Raw genomic sequence first — 24903 nt, forward strand, 5'->3', positions numbered from 1 at the left:
CTGCGATACTAGTGCAGCGCTCTACCAATTGAGCTAACAAGCCAACTGGGAGCAGGCCGTTAAGTTGATTCGTAATAAACCCGTGAAAGCGATAAATGAGATACAATGAAATATATGAATGCAGTAAATGGTTTGAACCCGGGGGTAACATGTGAAGGTGTAGTCTGATCGTCCGGGTGAGTGTAGTCCTGAGAAGGACTGTTGTCGGTGGCAGTGACTGACGTTTCGACAACCTGTGCGGAAGTCATCATCAGAGTCAAGTGAATGATTGTTGTCAGTAGAATGTACAACAATCATTCACTTGACTCTGATGATGACTTCCGCACAGGTTGTCGAAACGTCAGTCACTGCCACCGACAACAGTCCTTCTCAGGACTACACTCACCCGGACGATCAGACTACACCTTCACGAAATATATGAAGTTCATATATTTTGTACTGCGGTATTAGATACATATGATGCCCGATCCTCGCAGTAGATAGCGCCATTTAAGTAATAGCGAAAATCAGACCTGAAAAAAATCAGGCCTGTACGGGCTTCGAACCACTGACCTCTGCGATACTAGTGCAGCGCTCTACCAATTTCAATTTACTCACGGCAATTTCAATTTGCTCACGGCAGTTTCAATTTACATATGACCACATGTCAGCGGAATTACAGAAAAATCCCAGTAGAACTTGCGCGTAAAACGCATAGTGGTTTAAGATGGCGGTAAACCTAAGAGTGACTTTAGAATCCTTGTTTTTTAAGGGTTATGAGTATCAGGAAATTCTCTACATGTTTGGGAAACATTACAACATAACAATAAGCCTTAGTACACTCAATTGAAAGTGCCGTGGCCAAATTGAAATTTGTCGTGGCCAAGTTGAAATTGCCGTGGCCAAATTGAAATTGCCGTGGCCAAGTTGAAATTGCCGTGAGCAAATTGAAATTGCCGTGAGTAAATTGAAATTGAAATTGCCGTGGCCAAATTGAAATTTACCGTGGCCAAGTTGAAATTGCCGTGGCCAAATTGAAATTGCCGTGGCCAAATTGAAATTGCCGTGACACTTTTGGGTCACCGTAGTTTTTTACGAGTCACGTCCAGGACGCAGAGGCGTCAAAAAAGACGATGTTGAAATGAAACGCAAAGAGTTCACTTTCAATCGTTAATTAGGGACGACTTTTCTTCTTAGAAGAGTTTTGACTGAATTTATAACAGATTCCCCGCAAATACTTGCGTGAGGGTCTCAATGAGATGATGGCTTTTACTTCTAAAGGTTTCAATTTTAGTGACTGTGAATATATGAAAATCATATATGTGAACTACAGTTTACAATTCTGTCAATTTTATGGCTTGTATTTTATTTTTTTCCATTTTTTTACAAGGAAAATTTATACAGTTTACTTATTTTACGACTGAAGGTTAAAACTTCGTCAATTTTCTCGCCCAACGGCTGAATATTTTTGCAGGCTTACGGCTAACTGTTAACCCCAATTAATGAGACTTTCTTTCGTGTGCGTGGTTTGAGAGGGATGGACTCCAATAGCAGGTGGGTCGGTAATCCGAATACCAATGAAACGTTTCCAAGACTGATAACTCGTTGTTGTTTGTCTTCGTTTATTTCCCTCATCTGAATAACAGGTAAAATTTTACTTTTTCACAGACTTGGACTGGTCAACTGGGTTTGCACTACACTTGAAACAAAAACCAAAAAAAAATAAATAAATAAATAACACAAAAAATTTTTTACGAAGGCTAGCTTCGGATCACGAACTGAAACTTCGTCAACCTTTGTCGCGCAGGATCTTGCTGACATTTTAGCATATAGATTACTAATGATTATTTAGCATAAGCTCTGTTTATCTCGCATTGTTCTATTAGCCTTGCAGTAGTAACCTTATTATTACTTACTGATGAGTCCTGGGACACACGAGGGAAAACTGGAAAATCTTTTTGGTCACCTGCGTTCGTGAGTAGATTCGAACAACGATATGACCTGCTGCCGGCTAAAATCACGGTTTTCTTTAAACAGTTCTAAAACTCTCTCAGGACGCATCGACCAAAGGCAATTTCGTATCGCTGTGTCACTGTCCCTGAAAACATCTCAGGGTTTATATTTTTATTCCTTTTTTTTATTCCCTTTCAAAAAAGGTGGAAACTTTTTTCTTTGCTTTTGACACGATCTTCATCATTCAAATTTAAGATTCGTTTTCTTTTCAACAATAATTAGTTCAAGGGACTCAAGCCAGAATCCATTATTTGTATCTTGTGAAGCAATTAGTCTTACATAAGTGACCGCGCTATCCAAGGTAAGCTGCAGTGGAATATTTATCGCGCGAGGGTAATTTGAAGTAACATATTCATGAAAAAGAAGGCAAATCATTAATTTCTTTATCTTGTTCGAATAATCGCCTATCTACAAATTGCACCGTCCAGCTCATAATAATGACTAAGAAACCGCCTCTTTTTATAAAACACTCCGGCAGGGAACTAACATGACTGAGTACTAGGAATTTATATTCCACCTCCTATAGATCCGTCGTACAGCTACTCATGGTTGTGCATTGTTGGTAACCAGCTTTGCGGTGTCGTTGAAAAAATAGAATGTTTCTGACAACCAGATGGTTTTCAATGGACGTCAAGGTGTAAAAGTAAGTAGAACATAGTTTACAATTGCTAGGTAGAATAATAACTTTTAAGAAAATTCCGAAATTATGGATTTGTTTGAATCTCCAAATCTTGTCGATTTGCTTCATTCAGTGCAAATTTTTTTCATAATTGGAAGTCTTTAAACAGTGATGCAAATGGCTGTTAAACTTTAAATTCTTTCTTTTTCGCCAAATATTGATTCTTTAAACAGAAGCTTTGAAGTTTCACTCTTTCGTGGGTAACTTTTTTAGATCCGAAACCAAAGGGAGATAAAAAAGCAAAAGTCCCATTGATCAAGTATTTTTTTATTCATCGATGCATAGATCGAAAATAGAGATACTACCTTTAATAGCAGAATTTTGTGATGCACCACCAATTCCGTCAGTTTACGTGAACCTAAACGGTTATAGCTTCCAAGGTTACAAGCAGCTCAGTTGCTCTGCCAGATCACAAAAGACGCCCAACGAAATGAACACAGTAACTGTGAGGGCCAGTTGGAATATTATTGATAACTCAAAGCCTTCCTACGTTAACCCGTGATAAGATATGTGCGAAGGAAAGTTCCTTTGTATCGCATTGTCATAATGCTTTGAATATTCGAACCATGAAAGTTGTCATCATTTGTAGAAACACTAGTTTGTTTTTTTTTTTTTTGCCAGACTTTTGTCTTCAAAATAAAAAGAAAAAAGGCTCGTGAACCGGGAAAAGAAAAGAGAAAGTTGTTATCAGTTTGAGGGAATGAAATGATTTTATGTAAACACTAAAACTGATCTGCATAATTAGAACTAAATACAATGGAAGGAACTTTTTCAGTTTGAATTTTAAGATAAAAAAATAAACATTAACTGTAAAATTGAGTGAAGTTTAGTAAAAATTATTGCAAAAAAATTGAATATTATTATAAATAAACGTATGTTTAAATTTGAACGCTAATTTTTTTGAGTGAAATGGTATTGGGAACGAAATGAACTTCACTTCGTAGATAGTGGTTTTTTTTCTTTGGCAGAGACAATTTTTTTGTCGTAATTATTTATTCCAAATTTAAATGATACCAATTAACTTTATCCAGCAAACTCTTTGTCATTAAAATTTGCCAGCGTTTTCACTTCATAACTTTTGTTACATATTCTTCAAAATTTGCAAACAGTTTCAAAACAGAAGTCTCGAAGACTAATTGCTCGAGAGCATAACACATACGTCAGCTAGGTAAGACTCATAGTCAAAAGTGTAGGTTTAAATACAACCTGCCCGAGCTCAGTACATTAAATAACAAACGTAAAAGCGGAAAATACGATACATCTTGCGGCCTTCTTTGATAAAAGTTATCAATAAATTGTACATTTCTATCTTGGAGTGCAATCATGTGTTTCTTAATATCTACGATATAAAATCAACTGGTTACTAAATTCATTGGCAAGACTTTGTAGATTTTTCAGTTCGTACTAGATTGTCACTTTATTCAGTTTTTTTTTTTAATTCATCAAGCTTAACTTTCAAGCTCTATTCTTCAGTAACTTTCATGTAGAGATGATTAAAAACGCAATAATATGAAAATGGCTGATGGCAATGAAGTTACTTTGTACAGAAATACAAATTTAGAGAAAAAGTTAGAATCGGTAAGCTTTTTGCAATAGAAACTGTATATAAGTGCAGTAGATTGGTTCTCAAAGAGGCGTTTCGTGGTTTTGAATCATTTCGAAACCAATTTTGCCGGAGGAACAACTTTTGTAGGCTTTTCATTCTCCCGGCCTTCGCAGAATTGATGTATTGTTATATGATCAAACAGGAGCGTTCCGCAGCTAACTCAACAAACTGTTGAAGCTTTCTAGAGCTTGTTTAACCGGCACATCAAAGCAGATAAAAGCGGATGCTCTTTGTGAATTAGCTGAAGTATTTTCTAGAAATTCTTGCCGCTTCATCTTCTGATCTAAGGTTTCGCAGTTCAGGTAATATTCTTATCCTTTCTCAGTCATTGAAGCAGTTTGAATACAAAGCTTTTTGTTCTCATTTTTAAGAAACGTTACAGTTTGTAACTAGCGCCAAAAATTCGTTATAACCTAACAGCGTATATATAGAGAGAGGATATTATATGGCCGCGCGGAGATACGAATTTTATTTTGAAGTGCTGTAAGCTAATATCTCTCACGAGTGAGCGAAGCGAACGACTGAGGGATACTTTAAGCACGAGAGGTTGAAATTCGTATCCCCAAGCAGCCATGTAATGTTCTGTTTATTTTATAGATACTGATGAAATTTCCACATAAAACACAACTTTTTTTATTCATTTCTCCCTTGTAGTTGGCTCATCATGTTAGTAACCATGGCGACACCAATATCGTCACACGTGAAAGATAATTATTTTTATTAAAAACTAGATCATTGGATAATGCAATTCAAGACTTTTTATTGGCTTAGCTATTATGGTATATGAGCCAATATACGGTATATAATGGTAAGTATATGAAAGTATATGAGCCAATATATGGTAAGCGTACGTGTCAGCTTAAAATTAAAAAAGAGCTAAAAATTTAATAATTTAATGCAGCGTTTTTAATAAAACAATTATTCCACTCACGTTTGTTGGATATGAGATGATTATAACCAACTCGGCGCTACGCGCCTCGTTGGCTATCTATCATCTCATATCCAACGCGCGCTCGTGGAATAATTGTTAAATAGTATCTCCACTGCGTGCGATGAAGATATGATTTTTTAGTAAAAGGAAAATTCCTGGTATTTCATCATATATGTTTATAATGATGCTCACAAAATAACGTTTGACTCCATCATCTGGAAAAAAATAGAGACATGAAAAAAAATCAACTAGGCCCTGAGTATTTCACTTCTTTTTCTACTTCAGAGTAATGCTTTGAAATGAGGTGAGTATTAGCAGATGGAACATACCCACTGAGCTGCACCAATCAGAAAACGTCCTTTTACAGAAGGTCATTATAACAATACAAACAGATTTTGGACTGTTTTTCCTCCAACAGCATGAGGTCTATCGACACAACAGGCACAAGACGTAAAATATTTTCTTGTAATCTTCATCTCTCTTAATTCTACGAGGATTACAGCTTTTATCGTCAGTAAAATTATAGCATCATTTGCCAGAAAATGAAAGTTGGTTGATTCTACAATTTGTTCTGAATGTCAAATATCACTCAAATTAAGACATCAACCGTTAACAGAACTTCCTCGCTTATTATTCTGTAATTTTCATCATTTTTAGTGCATGATTCATCGTCCGCAAAAAAATTCAAGTCTGTACTCGTACTGTAAACGTGGCTTTGTCAATAGAAAAATTAAGCTGCACAGTGGTAAGTTGTATCGATCTAGATTTGTCAGTTTTTAGGCTTTAATAAAGTAAATTTTTTTTTCTGGACACATACACACATGTTGTTTTGATGAGTCAAAGCTAGTTAACTGTCTCGGAAAAACGGCGCTGCCTAAACTCAGCTTACTCCACCAATCTGGCAAACAAATGATACGGCAGACAGTAAATGTGTTCATTTTCATAATACCATTTTCCTGGCTCAACTGTTGTGACGCCTTTCCTCTCAGTAAACGCCACAGGAAATGTCTGCAATTTTCCATTTTAAAGTGCTCAATAACGCGAAGCTGGGCAAATAAGGTTCGGAAAAATCATCAAAATTAGGAAAGCAATCATCAAGTAACTTGACAACTGCTACGTCAAGTATAACAAAAACGTGATCCTTTTTCCTCCGTTTTTCATGTCTTAAAGACAATTTTGGGTCGTTTAACAACGTTTTCTTTTCCGATGTTATCAAGCAGCGAAGTAAAAGGACTGAAATATTAATGAATAACAGATACACCTTATTCGATGGTTTACACGGGGAAGATTGTCCCAATATGGTAATATGGTGTAAAAGCAAAATAGTAAAGTGAGTTATTGATTGACACTGCAAACTCCGAGTGAGACCTGCCCGAATTAGATTGAATATTTTATTGTCATTATTCAAAATAATAAATGGCAGAGATAGTAAAATAAACTGACGGCTTTTTGTCTTTGACAAGCGGTTTCTTTGAACGAGCTCGAGGGGTACTGTTCGAGCATAACTTATCAGAGCAATTTTTTGCAGATAAGTAAGTTGAATTTTCGTGGACCAACCACAAAAGGCTTCCTCTATAATCTTATTCGACTTTTCTACAAAGAGGTGAGAACAACGCTATTAGTAGTTTGCAACCAAATGCGATGAGCCAAGAGATTATAAACTGAGGGAACTTGTATTCTCTTGGATGTGTACAAATTTACTTTCGTGCCTAGACTCTTTAGAACGACTAACGTTGTTAAATTACTTTCCATCATTGTTTCAGTCACAGTTCTTCACTGAATTAGCCAGCTTCTGGATTGGACTGATTACTTCGAAGGATTACTGTAGGTTTTTCCATATTTAAATCTCTCACTGACATTTCATGGAGAGTGAATTAACGTTACCCGAAACTACTACAAAAGCCTTTAATCAGTCCTGAAAACAAGTGTAGATATAATGAATTTGTTAAAACCAGATAAAAAGTAGTGCGATCATCGTTTTACACCAAAAGTGACCTATCCATATGTTCCAAAGCCATACGAAAAACAGGTTACTACATTTACTTATTGATGCTGATAACACCAGCAAATTCTAAAATGTTATTTTGAATTGGGCCTTCAATCTAAATTATACAGCTCACGCGTAGGTTAAATAACCTTGTCTTATCTTTATATTTAGGGGAAAATGGTTGAGTGAATAAAAGGGTATAGCCTTATAATTAATCCCTGACTTTCTGAATAAAAATTATCATAACTTAGAATTCACAACACTCGAAATCTTTTTAAATTTTTTTAATCATCTAGCTATTTAATCATGCAAACCTTTCTGGTTAATAACTCTTTTGACATTTTGATATTTTCGCGTAGTTGTGTTTACCAACAGTTGTGTCATTCACCTACAGGGTATACAATAAATAAAAGTTACAGGCTCCCTTTTTTCCAGTGATTTACGAGTAACGGTTAATTATCAGTGTTTACTCCCAACAGATAATTTATTTTGATCGTTTTAGTAACAGTTAATCCCATTGTGATCCTCTGGAGAGGAAGGCATCCTCAAGTTATCCGCATTTTGCAGATTTTTATTCTTCAGTTGCTGGAATTTTTAAGCTGGGAAAGATGGTCTGTTTGTGGTGTTTTAAAAAATTGAAGTGCGCATTGAGTAAATACATCAAGATGGGCCCATTATGGTGCTACTTTGTTTTCATAAGTATCCTGATCTGAATAGCTTTTTTTAAAAAGCGGCTTAGAAAATGGTATGCGTGAACTACCAAGCCTTAGTATCTTTAAAACTAGAATCCGTAGAGTTGACCTGGTCAGCCTAGTGGAAGACAGTGGCAATTGCTGCAATCTTTGCAGCACGTGATTTTTTTTTTTTTTTTTTTGAACACTGTTGATATTTCTAAATATTTTAAAATTTTAATGCATAGTTTATCGGCTGTATTGTTACTTATTATGATACTGTACATAGTTTTTTTTTATTAATTTAGTAAAAGTAGGTGTCCCCAATTAGCTCTATGAGCTAAATACATGCTCTGCATGCGAATACGAAAGCAGGTAATTTATTTATCCAACATCGCCATTTTTTGTGTTTAAGGGCTTCCGCACGCTTGCCATTTGGCCAAACTCTGAGATTGTTAAGTTATGGGGGAATCCTTGTTTACAATATTTGCCTCATTAGCATAAGCAATTCAGTTCCTGATGGAGCTAAAAATAAGTCAGTTCTGAATATCGAAAGGTAAAAGTACGATTAACTCGGCCAATGAATACGAGCCTGATGCATTGAATACTTTTTGTGCAACACAGGTTTAAAAACTCAAACTTTTACATAGAATGTATGAGCTCATTAGCGCTTTTGCCACCCAGAAATTTTGCAGTTTTTGATGGACTATTTCTCCTTGAATATTACACCCAAAGAGCTAAAAATTTCACCATGTAGTAAGGTTTTCTTCTCTTTAGCTGCCTGAAGTCAATTTGTATCTAACATGCTTCCTTCTTTACGCAAAGCCGTATGCAAATGAGCAAAAATGTAAACAATGAAGTCAACATGAATCCACCTATATCTTTGGATTTTACACTTCATAAGCTTTGCGATGATATATGCTTTTAAGGATTTCGTAGAAAGCGACGCGCACGCTACCCTTTCACTTTAACACAACCCTAAGGTCTGTAGTAACCTACCGTTTTACATTTCTCATTATAAATTTATGATAAATCCTCGCGTGGGTATAAAATATTCACTATTTTGATTCTAATTCACCTGACGTATTTTGCGTTTCAGAGAACTCAAGATGGTTCTTAAGCTCAGATCACCGCAATATGTGATAATTTTCACAATTTACTTGTTGAAACAGTTTCATTCGACTTCCCCTCAAAACGAGACGGATTCTCAAACAATTTCGTTGTTTACATCCACCGAGGCACCAGGAAAATCAACGCCTGTAGCAGTAACTTCAGCAACGCAAAACCATTCCCGTTACAACAATGAATCATCAATCTTTTCAGGAGTGCAAACCATAAATTTGCTGCTTCAAAACAACGCTAGCGTGCAACCAACGTATGCAGCACCTCAAGTAAATTCAACGCAAATGCCAACTCTGAATTCACAGGAAAACTCAGTTATACAACCCACGGCAACATTAGCTCTTCAACAAAATTTAAACGTTCAACCCACAGGCACGTCTGTAGCGGTTCAAAATTCTACACAAGAACCAACAATATTAGCTACGAGTACAACAGCTCATGTGACTCCAGGAGTACAAACCATAACTTTGTTGCCTCAAAACAACGTTAGCGTGCAACCAACATATGCAGTACCTCAAGTGAATTCAACGCAAATGCCAACTCTGAATTCACAGGAAAACTCAGTTATACAATCCACAACATTAGCTCTTCAACCCACAGGTACACCTGTAGCGGTTCAAAATTCTACAGAAGAACCAACAATATTAGCTACGAGTACAACAGCTCATGTGACTCCAGGAGTGCAAACCATAACTTTGTTGCCTCAAAACAACGTTAGCGTGCAACCAACATATGCAGTACCTCAAGTGAATTCAACGCAAATGCCAACTCTGAATTCACAGGAAAACTCAGTTATACAACCCACGGCAACATTAGCTCTTCAACAAAATTTAACCGTTCAACCCACAGGTACACTTGTAGCGGTTAAAAATTCTATAGAAGAACCAACAATATTAGCTACGAGTGCAACAGCTCAAGTAACTTCAGCGTTGATACCAACTTCGCAACCGCAGTGGATAACTGATCCTTCACCATCAGACACAGGTATCGACCTACAACTTCTTACATTTAACCTTTTTCATTCAGACAGGTATCCAATTGACCTAAACCTCACTTTATGCATGCAGCCAATAATATTCTCAGTCATAACTGAACTAATTCAAGGTCTAACACCGCGGATAATGAAGTCATGCTTTTTAACTTGCAGACTCTAACTTACTTAGAAAGTGATCACTAAAATTTTATGAGCATTTTTTAATAGCTTTGTAAAACGTCTTTTTACGTTTTCCGCGAGGTTGGCAACTACTTGGACCAGGAAAGTGTTGTGGGGGGGGGGGGGGGGCACCTCATACGGGCAGTCATCAGTATCCACGTTAGTGTCTTTTTTTTTAGAAAGAGATCTCAGACATGGGACTAATTTTTCCAGCAAGATATCGCGCAGAAATCACTCCATTTTTAGAAATAGTGTTGGCTAAGGCTTCCAAAATAGATTAACGATAACCTTTCCGAATTTAAAAAAGAGAAAAAAAACTGCGTGGGGAGAAAGTTCACGGGTGTGATAAACTGATATCTTTATGAGAAGCGGGCAGGTTTTACTTTCAACGCAACTTTTCAACTGTATATCGCCCATAATTACTCGCAAATGAGCCATTGTCGGTGAAACAAATGCAAATGAAAATTGCTGATTTATCTTCGCTCCACAGGTGTGCGATTTGCCTTTCGGGCGAAAAAGTACAATTTTGATCTCAATCTTCTGAACAAAGACTCGGAAGTTTATAAAAAGTTCGAGAGGGAGCTGAGTAATGAGGTAAGGCAACCCTTCAACAGTTAAAGTGAAAACATATCAATAAAGTTTTACCGTGGAGAGTCTGGGGATATGTCTTTGCCTTACTTTTTCCCGCACAGATGTCGAGCAGTAGTAAACGCAGTCGAAAAGCTCCAATCAATACCACAACTTATCGCTGCACTAAGATCTATGAACAAACAAAACCGTAGTGACGATGTAAGGAAAGAGTGGTGAAATTGAATTACATTATTTTTTGTACTATTCTTGGTATGATTGACTATAGAATATGACAAACTGTTCGTTTTTCGTTGCAGTTCACTACGAATCTTGGACAATACGGTGTTAAAGGTGTGACTATATTATTTATAAGGTAAGCACTTACTCTCAACATTTTCCCTATAAATGTTACCTACAATGTATATTTAGAAGAGTTTAAGATACTCCATGACTATCACTATGTTTTAACATCATTAAAATGATGACAGGCACGACGTTTATGGAGAGTGCGTATTTTAATCAATTAATAATTAACATAATACGTAACAACAGAAATAGTTCTTTTCAGATTTATTTTATTTTCCTGTGTACATTGTCATCACGTTATTGAATTCTTACTGATAATAGGTGAACATTACTAACTTACTTACCATGATAGTTTATTTTATCAGTTTATTCAGAGTTTTTTTGTCCATTTTTCAGGATTACTACTATAATTAAATGGTAAAAACCCTTTTTTAACAGCCTTCTATGGATAGAAAAATTTCTGACCATTCTCTGAAAATTTGAATGGTTTAAAATGTAGAGAGATTTTGAAAGACATCAACCGACGCGCTGTCAGAGAGAATTTTTTTCCTTCTGATAAATACTAGTATTTCCGCTTTATTTGATAGACCGGGAAGTGTGGAAGTTACAACTGTTTTGACTGTAAATGACAGAAACAACGTCTCAAATGTCGAAGGAGCATTGAACAACTTTAACCAAACTGGGAGAATCGGCAACATAGAGCTTGTTGGAATTTTCTGGAAGTCTGAAGGTGAGGAAAGCGAGCTTTGTTTATTTGTAAGAAAAGAAAATACGTGCGTTCAAGATAACGACATCAAAAATTGGAACAGACCTTAAAATATTGGAAATTCCTAGGGAAGCCCGGCTCTTCCTCGAAAAAGGAGGCCCATCGGGCCTTCTAAACTATATCCACCCGCTACTCGAAACTACCACTTGCATTAACTCCTAGTCATTCATTTGTTTCCTCCAACGTAAAGCTGCGTAGATTAGGGTTAGTCCTTGTTTTGGATTAGATCACTGAATCAATAAAAAGTTTTCAGTGCCGGATATTGAGGAATTATTGGATAAGTTCGAGCAATGATATCAATATCGATGCTGTTGTCGTTTTCTTAAATCAGTGATACTGTAATGGGGTTTTGCTGTTAATGTCATTGCTTACTTTTGCTTCTTATGCTAAGATGAATCCTGTCAGCCTCCTGTTGTTCGTTTACTGAATCTGCCGCGATCGGAAGAAAACAAGGATGTTGGCATTCTTCGCTCCAAAGATTTCATCGCACACACATTCGTGAATACAAGCTGTAAACCACCACAAAAGCTGTTGTTCGGGTGGCGTTTATTCAAGTACAGTTTGAACCAATCAAATAACACTATTATTGAAATGACAACCACGTTGGACTCAAAAACTGCAAAATGGAATTTGCAAAAACGACAACTAGATTACGGTCTCTATTTTGTGGAATTTAAAGCAGCCCTTGAAAACCACCCAGAGGCAGCAAACAGTGCTTTGGGATATTTTCAGATCCGGAAATCTCCACTAATAGCTGATATATTAGGAGGAAACAAAGTCACTCGTGGAAAGGGAAGTGTCATCAGATTGGATGCTTCTGCATCTAGGGACCCAGATGTGGAGCCTGGTAACCACTCCTCCATGGATTTCACGTGGCTATGCAAACGACGAGAAGAAAGTTTTCCCAATAGCTCTCTGGCCTCGGTTCCGGTAGTTAATGCGTCCTCGGGCCCAGGAAGAGGCGGTTGTTTTGGAACAGGTGTTGGGAAACTGAGTTCTAATAACATGTCGGTGTATTTAGAAACCACTCAAATGACTGCAAATAAGTCTTATGACGTCAAACTTGTGGTAAGGAAGGATGGCCGGGTGGATGAATTCGTACAAGAAATCAATATTGTCAGCGGTAATCCGCCTAAAGTAATAATCAGGTAACTAACGGTGATTAAAAGTAATCAGCAAAATCAAATTTAAAGCACTGAAACACAGGCCTCCAGGTCACTTGACTCGATATCAATCTGCTGTTCGGGCTAAGTTCTTTTCCCGAACTCGAGAGAGACATCAAACTGAATAATAGGTCGGGGGGGGGGGGAACCCTGGCGACAGCACCCACGTGGAGATACCATCTCACGATTGTATATCTGTGCAATTCTCCATGAGTAAACTAAATGTCACCATGTTAGTTGTGCCATGCTGTTGAGAAGACTAAAATACACGAAACAGCTGTATATGGCCGCCAACTTAATTCTTAATTATTTTTTTCCTTTTCGGTTATTATTGACAAGACGTTTCTCTCATGTGCATCTACGGACCTTAAAATACCATTCACCCTATCAGCTGTCAGTGACCTAACTCATCAACGCCTTATCATAGTCCATTCACCTCGTGAAACATGAGTACCATCATTAAAAAAAAAAGCACCTTGTCTTGTTTCAAGGTAGAGAATTTCAAACTGAGATCTCAATATCTTTCTCTCCCTGTAGGTGCCTCCTAAACTGTGATAAGATTGCAAGTGCGTCGGCACGAATCAGTTTGACCACCGAGTGCATTGGAGATCCTTGTAAGGGTACAAAACACCACTGGCAGTTAACCGTTGTTGACCCTGGTGGCGTTAACGACCACGTAGTGGAACTGACGGACAAAACAGAAACTAATCTCAATTCCATTGGCATTGTAATAAAAAAGAACCAACTAAAAAAACTAAAACCAGGTTGGTTTTATCGATTGGAAGTCGAAGTTTCACAACAGGGTGGGCCCTCAGGATATGCCACTTACCAGTTCAGCATTAACGACCCCCCCCAAAATGGAAGTTGTAGTGTGACACCAACAATAGGAGAGGCCTTGAAAACGCAATTTGTCTTGGAATGCAGAGATTGGGAGGTGAGAAAATTAAAAAAAAAACAAAAAAAACCGAAACTATCGACACGTCTGACGAGTTACTTTTCAACAGAAGTAGATGACAATTGTTATGTTATCGAGGGCGTAGTTTACTTCTAATTAATTACGTATCTAAGAATTTGACCATTTGGAGTCGAGCTTTTTTTTGCCTAAATCATAAATTTGTTCCGTATTCAAGGCGAGGAAAGTGGACCTGTTTTTATTCTTTCTCCATATTCCTTTTGTGCAGGACTCACATAAACCAATTACGTACCAGTTCCATTACAAAACCGATAATGGCCTGTACACATTAATTTCATATGGCTCAGAAAATCTTGTTAGTACAGTGCTACCTCCGGGAAAGAAACAACATGATTATATGATAAAGCTTGAAGTAACGGTATCTGACAGTTTGTCTGCTGCAAAGATCATTGTTCTTCAAATAAAGGTATGTGCTCTGATATTTTTTGAAAAAATTTTAAGGCACGCCACAGACAAAGACCATAAGTAGTCTAAAACAAAATCAAGAAATGACGCAAATATATTTTCAGCTGTGACATTTTTTATCCATTGTAGAATATGAAAAACTAGCCTTCGACAGATGTTATCTTTTAAATTTCTAGTATTCTTGGAAGGTCTTGAGATTCCATGCGTCACTGGGATTAGCGCTTTAAGCCCCTATCACTACGCGTTCTAAATTCCTATAATTTGAACTATTTTAAAAAATTCAACAATTATCTAGTGATGGTACTTTAAATTTCAAATCTTGACATTTTCCTTTATGTTACCCAGGTTACACCTGCAAAGAAAGAGAGTCTCAGCACACTAACTGTCGGCAACAGCAGTCAGTTCAACCAACTAGTCCTATCAGGAGATGTCCGTGGCGCCACACAACTGGCAAATGCTGTGCTACAGAGCGCTGAGCAGACAAAGTCAACAACCTTCCAGGAGAAGATTGCTGTGAGTAATAAATTAACACCCAAACATTTGTTCATCAACATTACCTAAATTCATGGGAGAAGAGAATTACCTCCCTTAAGAACTGGCTACTTAAGTAATCATTAGCAGCGCGACTATGAATTACTGCAGGATACAAAATCTTATTTGAAGTTCTAAGGTTTCAGAATCTTTTCCCGGAGATTTGGCTTCAGTTTTCTACTGGTTTCAGCAAGTTCTCTCTTTTTGTACTAAATGAAGCTACTTTAACCTTGAAAGATAGATATCACAATGAACATCATTCACATTATATTCTTGCTTGTTCACGTACCATCTGAGGGAAGGGAAATCTCCGATAAACAATAATATAACAGTAAATTATATAAGGCAAGTATCTTTTTCTGAAAGGAAGATAAATAATTTGTAAAGGAGTATAAGTCTGTAACTTGCAAAAATGAGAATGAAAAGTCAAGTACTCCGTGAAAGGGGAACAAAAGTATCTTAAAGGAGCCATTCCACTTATTCTCACAGATTAAAGATTCTGTTGTTGAGAGTGTGTCAGAAATACAAGTTGGCAATTTACAAACTTTGACTCAAGTGACGTCAGTTATTGCAAGAGCAACTCTACAACCCAGCGAGGTAACATTCCATACCCAGGTATGTATCATTTGTATGAAAATGGCCCCGTGTTCATCACGTGATATAACCCCGTCGATAGTACATCCAGGAAAAACATTTCAATTTTTCCCTCTTAACATGGGATCCTATCACAGTTTTGTCCCTCAACTAATAATAAAATCTTCAAAGGACCATAATTCGAAACTTTCTGACAAAAAAAAAATGTTTTGAAGTTCTGTGCTGCCTCTATATTTTTTTATCAGAAACTTGCACTGAAAACACTCAGATCCATGACGTCAATACTGTCAAGTAGAACGACAGAAGATTACGCTTCAGAATCTGTCTTAGTTGATGAAGGAGGAGAGAACCTAGTACTATGCCTCGGCAATCTTCTCTATTCCGCCGCTCAGAAAGCTGATGTGGTCAGTCAAACAAAAAAGCCAGCGGATATACGATTTAAGGTTAGTTTCGAAGTTTCAAAACCTGTCCTCGCGTTCTTTCCTATAAAAGACTGACTGACATCATGACAAGGATGTATTCTTGAGAACCTCATCAGAAGGTCGAACTTCAAACAACTTAATAAACCCTTCAGGGTAATATCTGCAAGAAGTTTTAAATCTAATCTTACAGAGTGAAAACGTCTCCAGAGACACGGCGAAACTCATTGATGACGTTGCAACAGCTCTGCTGTCAAAGATGCTAGTGGATCAAGAAACTCGCCGTGTTCATACTAGTTCCATCGACATGGAGCTGAGCCGGATGAGCCCGCGAGCCAGTGCAAACTTCACAGACGATGATGAGGCAGGATTTAAATTTTCTCTTGATGCCATAATTGATGACAAAGTGAAAACCCCTGAGTATGTTGAAAGCGTGGTAAGCCTGCATTAGTTTCCTTGAATGTCTGTTAGTCCTATTTTCGACAAAAAGAGCGGGTTCGCATATACTCAGCCTGAATACTTGTGACCCAAACATTTTTTGTGCCTTCGTAAACGCCATCTCGCAACAGAACTGCACCAGTGTAAACGCTGAATAACAAATATTCACAATATTCGTGTCTTTTCATAGTTGACGGTGAGTGCCTTTAATCCATTCACATGGGATAACAGTTCAGCTGTTGTCAGGGATAGTCATGTCCTTACTTTGAACCTTAAAGATAACAAAGGAGAACCTTTTATAGTCAGAGACAGCAAAGAGGATATAGAGATCAAGATTCCACGGAAACTGAGATTCACTCGAGAGGAGAGAGTATCGTTCTTTGTCAAGCCCAGCAGTGAGGGGAAAATGCAATATCATGAAATCAACTCACCAGGTGAAGAAGGGAATGCTTTACGGCTTCGAGTAAGTATCGTTATCTAATCTGTTTATTCAGAATCTTTCCGACACCTTTGTATCTGTTAGTGGATGGGGAGGGTCGGTCATGAGGCTGATTGGCTAGCTACAGCCCTGTTTTCATTTGAGCTTTGGACAAATTGACGCGAATTAGAAATTAATTCGGTGGGTTCAAAAGATGAAAAACCAGTAGGCTTTGAAATGAAAGATGAGCCAAGGTGGAAACGTCTGATAAAATCTGGGGAAAACTGACGAGAGAAGAAATAAAACACTTAAAACGTAGCAGAGTCCTCGTTCCACAAAAAGCTCAAAATTATTATTAATTTTGACACCCTAATCGGGGAGCTGTGTGTAAGTGATGACAATAAGAAAGTACAAAAAGGAAAGTCATCCTGTCAAGGCAACCAGTAGTAAGTCTGTAATACCTGTCACCATCTCCCATCTCAGATCACACCAGAAAGACCCACCATCTTTAGAGTGTTTGTGCGACAAGGTCAGCGGCCAACTGTCACAGAATACGACCTAACAAAGACAATCCCGGATGAGTCGTGTTCCACATCTCCTCAGACTTGCAGCAAAGAAGCTTACGATGTTGTCTTGTACCACGAACTGGTCAGTGAGGCGGGTAAATACTACATCGGTATATTGTACGAAGAAGGCAGAGGTACACCACAGAGACGACGGAAACGATCATGCTTCGGAAGTGGTCGGCAGAAGAGGTCGTGTGTGGAGATTAAGGATCCTCCAAAGCCCGAGAACAAGACAGTAAAGCCTGTCTATGACTCAAAGACAGACATGAATTACTCGATGAACATTTTGGAGGAGAGTTGCGTGTTTTGGGAGAGCAAAGAACAACACTGGTTATCGAGAGGATGTAGAGTAAGATTTTTTAAAGAAAGTAGATTTGCAGACATTATTACTTCCTTTCATATGACAATCGTTTTTACTTTTGGTTGACGTTTGGTAATTTCCCAGGTAATCTACCTACCTAAAAACATCTCGCTGCAGGCAAAAAAATTAACGCCTGTGAACTCATTGATTCGTATTCTTAAACGATCAAACGTTCTTTAAAAATGCTTTATCACTTTCGTAGATTTGATAAAAGTGATCTTTCTAGCTGTGAACAGTAAACTTGGGTTCTCTACCTAAACAACAGACCAAAGCAGTTGACTCAATTCTTGAAAGCTTATTCGTCTTTTATTCAAGGTAGGACCAAGATCTGATTCAAGCTCCTTGCACTGCCTGTGTAACCACTTGACGTCATTTGGAGGAGGAGTCCTGGTGATGCCCAATAGGTTGGATTTTGATGTCGTGTTTGCAGAACTTGGACGACTCGACCAGACTGGAAACATTGCCGTCCTTAGTGCGATCATTATTGTGTTGTTGTTGTATTTGCTAGTGGTCATATTCGCAAGGAAAGCCGATAAACGAGACAAAGCTAAGGTAGGTGTATATGTTTTTGTTTTTGTTTTTGCTTTTTTTTCGTAAACTGAATTCGAAGCCTAAAAATATGTTACTTCTCACGAAAACGTTTTTTTGGCCGATATACTTTTTAAGCTTTATTCCGATACTCAAAAATAAGTTGATCTAAGAAGTAACACTTGGCAATGTTATGTCAATACACCCCATCATATATGCGAAATGATCTTTTCATACTTCCGACCTCCATATTAAGCATTCATGCCAAGAGAAGAATTTTTATTTAACTCCTTTAAATCGTACTTTTCTTTTCCTTTTCTTCAGGAAGGCCCTGCTTTCCATCTACCTTTAACCCAAGGTGCAACTTATGAGTACGATCTGACTGTGGTTACAGGAGTTTGGAGAGAGTCTGGGACGGATGCCAATGTCGCCGTCGTTATTCATGGAAGCGAGGCGGAGAGTCAACCCATAATATTACATAAGAACATGATCAACTCGAGGACAATTTTGGCTCGCGGAAACGACGACAAATTCGTTATTTATTTACCAGTGTCACTTGGGATTGTGCAATACATCCGTGTTTGGCATGACAACTCAGGAAAAAGTCCTTCGTGGTATTTCGGCCATGCTATTGTGAGGGACCGGCAAACAGGAAGAAAATGGACATTTATCAGCAACAGTTGGCTGGCTTTGGAAAAAGGAGAAGGAAGAATTGACAAGATTTTAACACCTATCTCTCGTCGAGAGATGAAGACTTTTAAACACTCTCTTAACTCTCGAGGCTCAAAGAGTTTTTCCGAAGGACATTTGTGGCTGTCTGTTGTAACCAAGCCACCGCGGAACAAATTCACACGCGTCCAACGAGCTACATGCTGTTTATGTCTCCTTTTTTCTGCGATGCTTGCAAATGCTCTTTTCTACAGAACTGACGAGACAGCAGATCCCACCATACAGATAGGTCCATTAAAGTTCAGCTGGAGGCAGATTGTGGTGGGCATTGAGAGCGCTCTGATAGTTACTCCAGTGAACCTGCTGATCACATCATTATTCAAAAATAGTGCGAAAAAACCTTCAAAGAAAGTTGATATAACCAAGCTGGAAGATAAACCCGAGCCTGTGCGACGCAACAGGTATTCCTCCTTAAGCTGCGAACAGGACACAAGCTGTGAAAAAGTTGCATGGAAAAATGAAACTTCCTTCTGGACGAGGACACGAAAACGGATGTGTGACAAGACCAAAAAGGACTTCTTTTGTCCTCATTTCTGTATCTACATTTCTTGGTTTCTAAGCTTTGCTACAGTATCTGTATCTGCATTGTTTACTTTTTTCTTTAGCTTAATGTGGGGAAAAGACATTGCAAATCAGTGGTTGTCCTCTATGTTGGTTTCCTTCACTGAGGATCTGTTTGTTCTTCAACCTATCAAAATAGTTCTTATCATGGTTCTAGTCGCATGTTTCTTTAGTGACCGTGTTGACACTGACTTTAGTCCTGTTAAAAACCATAAGACAACTGAACAATTATCTCCCTTGGAAACAGAAGTTGCATATGACGCTAAAGGTATAATAGTTGAAATGCCGGAGGAAGCTGTGCTTGAACAAGCCAGAGAATACAGAGTGAAAGAAGAAAAGATGTATTCCTTTGGTAGAGAACTTCTCATGTATCTACTGTTCTTACTGCTACTAACAACCGTTTGTTACGGTAACAGAAGTTATCATGGATATCTTATGACTAAGAATATTAAAGACATCTTCAGTAATTATTCATTGGTAAGTATTCAAGAAAGCTAAAACAAAGAGGAATTTAACGAGCCTTTGCTTAGTCCCAGGACTCTGAGGGGGTTCTCTCCCTCCACCATATAATTAATAATCTGTACGAACCATTATTTCCCTGAGACACCAATGTTTTGACACGAAGATTAGCGGAGTAATAACGGTGCTGGTGGATCTTCATAATTAATCAAGTATAGTAGCCTTTTATGCCTCGGTTAATTGCCACGTGTCAAGTAGGACTCGCGGTTCCCCACATCCTTGTAATAATAATAATAATAATAATAATAATAATAATAATAATATTATTATTATTATTAATAATATTGTTATTAATAATAATAATAATAATAATAATATTATTATTATTATTATTATTATTATGCCTCGGTTAATTGCCACGTGTCAAGTAGGACTCACGGTTCCCCAATCCTTGTAACTCCCAAATGCAACGAGCTGCACTCAGGGTCATTCGAATGGAATGAAGAGCAGTAATTCATTATTCTGGGCTATTTCGGTTCTCCTTCAGGCCAAAGACCCCAGGTTCTTTTGGACTTGGCTAAATGGTCAGTTTGTGGACGGTATTTATGCTGGTGAGTGGTACAATAACGACAGAGTCAAAGAGCAAGAGTACATTGGTAACAAGATGTCCATTCTCCTAGGTGTGCCTCGTTTAAGGCAGCTAAGAGTACAGAAAGGCAAGTCAGACAGTTTATTAACTCCAAAAAGCAAGTCACGTTCAGGGATGTTTTGTTACTATGAAGACCTAGTTTCTTTCGTATATATCATAAATCGCTTTCTAAGTGAAAAAAAATTAAAATTTGCATTTGCTAGTTTCAGTTCGGTTGCATATTATAAATTAGTACAGTCCAATATAGACAATTTTCTTGAGGAACATGTTTTAGAAGCCATCGTTGAACTACAAGTTGCCCTATTAATTTTGTTTGATATTGCTGTTTTAGATTCCTGCATGATCCCAGAGGAGTCAAAGGAGGTAGTAAGGCACTGCAATGACTTCTACAGCCTCAGCGAAGAGGACAGAACTCATTTGAGTCTACCTGGATGGAGGCCATTCACTGGCTCGGTTTCGTGGGCCAACCTTTCAGATCTTTGCCCGGCCCCATGGCGTTATGTGACAATGGAAAAGATCCAAAACTCGCCAAGCTGGGGTTTCTTTCACGTTTATGACGGAGGTGGATACATAACAGATTTAGGATACAGTAAACTGACTGCTGAGGGAATTATTACTAACTTGCGAGAATATGGTTGGCTTGACCGCCAGACCCGCGCAGTCTTACTTGAATTCAGCGTTTATAATCCCAACACAGGATACATAAGCATATCAACATATCATTATGAAATACTGCCAACTGGGTATGGTAATCCTTTCGCAAAGATCGACACGCTTCCGTTGACGAGCACGCAAACTGGTTTCTACCGCTTTTACCTGATTTGTCAGTTACTGTTCATTCTCATGGTAATCTTCTTTATGCTAAAAGAGTTTTATAATATCTTTAAGAAGAAATGTTCTTATTTTCGAAATGCATGGAACTGGGTGGAGATTTTGCAAATAATGTTTTCTTTCCTGGTGGTAGTTTTCTACGTTTTAAAATCAAAAATGATTCTGAAAAGTGTCGTTAAAGTGAAGAAAAACCCTTTTGTTTCTGTAAGTTTCGGGGAAGCCGTCGATTGGAGCCATGCGGAGAATTCCGTATTAGCTCTGACAGTTTTCACAACAACTGTGAAACTTCTGCGCATGATCCGATTTAATCCGCATGTCAGCATAATGATGTCATCACTTCGTTTGTCGAGAGGATTACTCGTGTCATATTCTGTCATTCTTGCGATTATTATTCTCTCATATGCTCAGTTTGGTAGACTGGCTTTGGGTGGGTACATCTTGCAGTATTCATCATTTCAAAGAACATTGTTTACTGAATTTGTTATGTGCCTTGGTGGAAAAATGGATTTGGAAGACCTAACGCGAGCAAATCGAGTTCTTGGTCCCCTCTTTGGATTTTCTTTTCGTGGCCTTATGTCTTTCATTTTCGTCAACTTTTTCGTTGCCATTTTTAATGATTCCTATGAGGAAATCAAAGACAACACGCACAAACAGTCAAAGAACTTTGAAATGCATGACTTTATATTGGAAAGACTGCGTGAACTTTCAGGATTTAAAAATGAAACTCAACGAGAAAATGACGTTGACAATAACCCTGCCACGCCTGAACATACAGCACCTGAAAGTGTCTCGCATGAAAAACTAACATTTACATCTGTGGCAGTCTCTTCTCAGAGACTTTGTCGTATGGCGAGACGTAAACAGCCACGAATCTCGAAAGAGGAGAACAGAAATGAAAGAGCGACTGTAGTTAGGTTTAAGTGCGAGAGTACGGCGAAAATGGCTGATGTAGAGGCACGAAAAAGAAGAATTCAGAAACTAAAATGTGTCACATCAAGCTTTTTTGTCATGAAGTCCTTAACACGAGAGAGGATGTTCAGGAGAATGTCTGATTTGACCGATAAACTTGCAATGGACGAAGTGGAACAAGATAAAGAGCTTCTTTCCATTATTCGGTTTTTACTTCTAATGAATAGTTATTACGACGACTGTTATAGGATGTGTAGTCCAGATAAGACTTCCTCGTATGATGACATCGCCATAACTTCATTGACAACACCTTCATCCTCGCCAATATCTAGGATCGACATGGAAACAAGTGAACCAGGAGAAACGCTCGAACTTCTTCGAAGCAGAGAAACCTCGCGTCCGTTGCCGTATCACTTAAGGGGTATGGAGCTTCGTGAACAACTCCGATCAACTTTGGCAACTAAAAGAGCTAAAAGGGTGAGGCCAAAGCCGTCCAATTCTTTCATCTACAAATACTACGCGTTCCTTTGATTTCAGGTTTTCAGGGGACAGCGGCACTTTCCGAAAAATCCGGACTTATCTCTGTTAAAGGGATCAAACAAAATAAGTCCGTGTTCCCCGACGATGCACTATCATCACCTTCCTAGACAATTATTAACAAGATCCGATGATTATCCACAATTTAATTCTCTCTTGGCTAATAAAAATAAATGACAAAAGTAACATCGTGATACTAGAAGAGCGTAGATTACTTATCAAATCTGCCGCACACCTTTATCAATTCATCATTCTTGATTTTAAAAATGCAGGTGAAAAGTAATTCGATCACATCTTCTGAATGTGGTGCAAGAGAAAAATGAGATTTCCTGAGAATTCACGAGCTCCGCCAATTTGGTTTTTACTAGTAACCTTTGCTAGACTGTCAAAACGACTCTGTAGATAGCAAGAATTTTAAATCAGCAAATGCGTAGCCATAAGAAATAGAAGGCATCGATGAGTAACGTTTGGCACAAAAACTGTAATAGAAGAGTGAAGTGCAGGGTAAAAAGAAGTCTGAGTGATGGGAATGTCTTTGAAGTTATTTTCTGTAAATCACAGCTATCTTTCCTTACGTGCAAACACTTCAATATATTTCCAGTTGTGAAACCCTATTATAGTTGATCAGAGTCCCCTGTAACACTTTTGGTCTGGACACGAATGTCCTCTCCAAGCAATATTGGTGAAACAGATGTATGTGAACTGTATATATTTCATACTAGTGATCGAGATTTCTAGTAATCAATCTCTCTCGGTTGTCACTGAGAGAAATTTCTCGTCGATAATATATCGCAATGAAAAACCTCTATCGTCAGTTTGCCAGCATGTCGAGAGAGTATATTTGCAAGTTCAATAAGTCGTATGTCAGCTCATCATCTCCGTTTGCAGTGCTCTACCCGTTTCAAAATCGGTTTTCTCAGGAAGGTCATTAATAGCTTCTTTCAGGGTGGTAGCGTCGTGTCCCTTTAAACGTTTTCGGTGCCCTGAAACAGAAATGACGGAACAAATCGTGCTTTTTTCTTTCGCCGAGCAGGTTATCGACCAACAGATTTAATTATACCTTAATCACTTGTAATTACCTCGGCAGTCCGTGGCTCCTTCAATTACTTTGATGCGACAACAGGTCCGACACAAATCGAATAAACATTTCAATCCCTGAAACAAAAAGGACTCGCTATCAGGTTTCATTTGAGCATTATGCACATTCTTTCAGGGAACTAAAAAAGACTACTACTTTTAGCCGGTGTGGCAGGCATAGTAAGGGGGGGGAGTGGTGCAGTAGGAACGCATGCACCCCCTCTCCACGTTTCCCCTCTTTATTCCATCTCCGCAAGTCTCTCTCGCAAACGTCTTTTGGTCGTGTCACGTAAAGCGTTTTCTCCCCTAATTAAGGAGAGAGCATGTTGCGGGACATGAATAAACAACTGCTGCGAAGAGACTATCTCCTGATGTTTCCCACGCAGGCTCAATTGAAGGATTTTGTCCAACTCGTAGTACCTGCCGGTCATGCGGTGCATTTTAATATAGAATATAGAAGAGCCAATAAAGCTCTGTTATTGGCATATTTAGGTACTCTATAGGGTTAGATTCGTAACGAGGTAGCAAACCACTTCCTGGCTAATCAATCAAAGGCAAGAGTCGTAGTTAAGCCACTGTCGTGCCTACCTTTGGATTTACTTCACACTTTACACAGATATCCCACGTTCGTTCTGTTGAAAAATGGTACATCAAATAAGAATTGATCCCTTTTACATTCAGAGACTATGCATCAAGATCAGTTAAAGAATAAAGTTAGTTCTTAAATTAAAAAAAGAAAACAGAAAAAAAAACAACAACAAAAAGCCAAACAAAACGAAGTCAGTTTACCCCTTCGCGCTTTAACTTTCTGTTTCTTCATCGCTTTTCTCATCTCCCGCAACTTTGCCACCTCTTTGCTTCTCTCCTCTTCTTTCACCTGGTCCAGTGTTTGTTTGACTGAAGTATTAGATCTGAAGCAATGGTGAGATAAATGCATGCACTCAGTGAGCAACGTTTCGGCTCCTTGAGCCT

The 24903-nt window shown here is 38.2% G+C and overlaps 2 protein-coding genes across 3 annotated transcripts in view; one reads left to right on the forward strand and one right to left on the reverse strand.

Annotated features, from left to right (window-relative positions):
- Nucleotides 1-1823: 1823 nt before the first annotated feature.
- LOC111337164 (polycystin-1-like protein 2) lies at nucleotides 1824-23040 on the forward strand. Of its 2 annotated transcripts, none has more exons than XM_088735333.1 (19): nucleotides 1824-1953; nucleotides 2519-2635; nucleotides 8966-9972; nucleotides 10632-10735; nucleotides 11029-11084; nucleotides 11605-11747; nucleotides 12175-12931; nucleotides 13484-13880; nucleotides 14128-14325; nucleotides 14670-14837; nucleotides 15345-15470; nucleotides 15695-15892; nucleotides 16062-16304; nucleotides 16497-16769; nucleotides 17208-17639; nucleotides 17967-18203; nucleotides 18504-19946; nucleotides 20476-20644; nucleotides 20909-23040. In XM_088735333.1, exons 3-19 carry the CDS (start codon nucleotides 8976-8978, stop codon nucleotides 22846-22848), a joined length of 7881 nt encoding a protein of 2626 aa, XP_088591459.1. In that variant the 5' UTR covers nucleotides 1824-1953; nucleotides 2519-2635; nucleotides 8966-8975; the 3' UTR covers nucleotides 22849-23040. The 2 variants fall into 2 exon arrangements, with proteins under 2 accessions (XP_088591459.1, XP_088591460.1); XM_088735334.1 differs by lacking the exon at nucleotides 1824-1953 and adding an exon at nucleotides 2014-2293.
- Nucleotides 22984-24903, reverse strand: part of LOC111337165 (tRNA-dihydrouridine(16/17) synthase [NAD(P)(+)]-like) — a 44870-nt gene continuing 42950 nt past the window's right edge. The window contains exons 10-13 of the mRNA XM_022943405.2: nucleotides 24721-24842; nucleotides 24520-24563; nucleotides 23934-24009; nucleotides 22984-23837 (exon numbers count right to left, since the gene is read on the reverse strand). Coding sequence (XP_022799140.1) covers nucleotides 23719-23837; nucleotides 23934-24009; nucleotides 24520-24563; nucleotides 24721-24842 — 361 coding nt within the window. The 3' untranslated portion in view covers nucleotides 22984-23718. The remainder of the gene's footprint in view (nucleotides 23838-23933; nucleotides 24010-24519; nucleotides 24564-24720; nucleotides 24843-24903) is intronic.

Source organism: Stylophora pistillata, chromosome 10 (genome assembly GCF_964205215.1).
Source record: "Stylophora pistillata chromosome 10, jaStyPist1.2, whole genome shotgun sequence".
In the NCBI taxonomy this organism is placed as follows: domain Eukaryota; kingdom Metazoa; phylum Cnidaria; class Anthozoa; order Scleractinia; family Pocilloporidae; genus Stylophora; species Stylophora pistillata.